The sequence below is a fragment of the Calliphora vicina genome, chromosome 2, assembly GCF_958450345.1.
Source record: "Calliphora vicina chromosome 2, idCalVici1.1, whole genome shotgun sequence".
NCBI lineage: Eukaryota > Metazoa > Arthropoda > Insecta > Diptera > Calliphoridae > Calliphora > Calliphora vicina.
The window spans coordinates 57,060,912-57,063,421 of record NC_088781.1 but is presented as its reverse complement, the minus strand read 5'-3'; the positions used below and the strand labels follow the sequence as shown (position 1 = coordinate 57,063,421).

At 36.2% G+C, this 2,510-nt stretch overlaps 1 protein-coding gene across 1 annotated transcript; it reads left to right on the top strand.

The window, feature by feature from the left end:
• Positions 1-358: 358 nt before the first annotated feature.
• Positions 359-1,216, top strand: LOC135950468 (trypsin-1). Its single transcript, XM_065500008.1, has 2 exons — positions 359-588; positions 661-1,216. Exons 1-2 carry the CDS (start codon positions 359-361, stop codon positions 1,214-1,216), a joined length of 786 nt encoding a protein of 261 aa, XP_065356080.1.
• The last annotated feature ends 1,294 nt before the right edge of the window (positions 1,217-2,510 follow it).

Below are 2,510 nucleotides of genomic sequence, written 5' to 3'. Positions count from 1 at the left end.
AGTCTGCATATACAGTTGGCCTACATACACTTGCGACTAGAGTTTAAAGTCAATAGAAAATAAAATAGATAAGAACCACCACCACCACCCAGTATTTAGCAGTAGTAACTTATGGCTCAATCAATGGGCGGTCATTTCGGTAAATTTTATTAGCAATTGGAAAATGTTTGTAATCAACTTGAAATCTTCATTCAACAAAGTATAAAAGCTAATGAAAATTTGAATTTGTATAACAGTTTTTCATTAAACTACCTCAAGTGTACTCGTACATTTTTTTTAGTTTCGGAATAACGTGTAGTAATAGCAAATATTCGCAATGATGAAATATGTTTTTATAGCAGCAGTAGCTTGTTTGACTATGGCTGTAATTGAAGTTGAGGGAAGAGGATGTCTAATACCCAAAACAAGGCAACAAAGATCAGCGGAACATGCTGCAGGAAGTCCACGTTTGGATGGTCGTATTGTGGGTGGCTATAAAATTAATATTACCGATGCTCCTCATCAAATATCATTGCAAACATCGGGACACATTTGTGGAGGTTCTATTATATCATCACAATGGATTTTAACTGCAGCCCATTGTACCGAGTAAGTTTACGAAATGCTATAGATAACTTCTATATAAATTAATTCTAATATACATTTTACTTTCTTGTGCAGAGGCCGCACTGCTAATCGCATGAAAGTACGCGTTGGTTCTTCAGAATCTGCCAAGGGTGGTGAACTCATACAAGTAGCCGAAATTGTCCAGCACAAACAATTCAATTATTCCAATGTTGACTATGATTATTCCCTTTTGAAACTCTCTAAAGAAATTGAATTTGACGTTACGAAAAAGGCGGCGAAACTACCCGAAGTCACTGACAGTTTTATGGATGGCGAAACTTGTTTCGTTACCGGTTGGGGTAACACTCAAACCTCGGCTGAATCACGGGAATGGTTACGTCAGGCCGAAGTGCCCATTTTCAACCAAGAAGAATGTTCCGAGAAATATAAGAAATTTGGTGGCATTACAGAACGTATGATTTGTGCCGGCTACATTGAAGGTGGCAAGGATGCCTGTCAGGGAGATTCTGGTGGTCCTTTAGTAAATGAATCCGGTGTTTTGGTGGGTGTTGTTTCGTGGGGCTATGGTTGTGCTAAACCCGATTATCCGGGAGTTTATTCGAGAGTAACCTATGTGCGTGACTGGATCCGTACAACTAGTGGAGTGTGAGAAATTCGTTACGAAATGTTGAAGATATAATTAATAATGTTGATTTTTTTAAATAAATAATTTTTTACATAAAAAATGGTAGTATTTTCTTTGGTATTATTAAAAAAGTGAATTTAGTTTAAGCATATTTGAATACACTGTCCAACAACATTTTTGGAACAGAATAGCGACCCTATAATTCTGAAAGGGCATGTTGAGTAGATAATTTTTGTAGAATAAACTTATAGTCCAGCTGGTCTGAATTATTTTTTACAGAGCGAAAAAATGTTATAAGTTAATATCTGAGAGAATTCTTATGGTCAGAGTGATATTATGGAATTTTATGGGGATAATTTTTTGTGGAAGATCTTAACCCTCTTGCTCCTCTCTTTAGGGATCAATTTGACACTTTTTTTGAGAAAATCAAAAAAGTCCTTTCAAAAAGGACATTTAAGGATTCAAATATTCTACGAAAATGGTTGCCGGAAAATTTCAGTGGGGGTCACCAAAGATACCAAAGTTGTAAATATATTTTAAATATCAGCTCATTCGATTTATGATCCGGACAGTCACATAGAGGAATTCAGATCGAATATCTACTAGCACCAGAGAATCCTCGATCTTTTTCGTTTCAGAGCCTTTTGGATATCCTACAATCAATGTCACAAAGGGATATGAGTGTTTTTATGCACTTCGTCAACAATTTCATTGTCCCGGATACCCTCCTGTCCTGGAATTTTTACTATTACGATGCGGCGTACAGTGGTTTAGAAACTTTTATTTAGAAAATAATTATGTAGCTCGTGAAGGATTGCAGATATCTTAACGAAATTTCACATAGTCAGTGCTGAGGTCTTTCTGAGTTGATTTGTATTGACATGGGTTTGTAGTCCTCCCAAACTTGCACATCTCGGTGCTACCAACGGCGCTCTTGTAAAGTTGCAAAGTCACATAGAAGATTGCTGATCGAATTCTAATAGGACCAGAAAATCCTGGTCCTTTATCGTTTCAGATAGTTCCAGAGCATTTTGGATATTCTAATAAGACACCCTGCACAGTGGTTTAGTAACTTGACTTTTTTTCATAAAATGTTGCTGCTGTCTATTGCAGCATCATCCATTTACCAAATTTTATTGACAATCTTTATAGACCAATTTTAAAGCAAACTCTTTTCTATTAAATAAAACGTGCAAAAACAAATTATTTAGTTTGACAGGCAGATTTCCATCTGACTATAATAGTTGAACTGCTACAGGTGCCACTTCAACAACACACATTCTTACAAGTTACTACTTTATTGGAGGCACATTCTTAC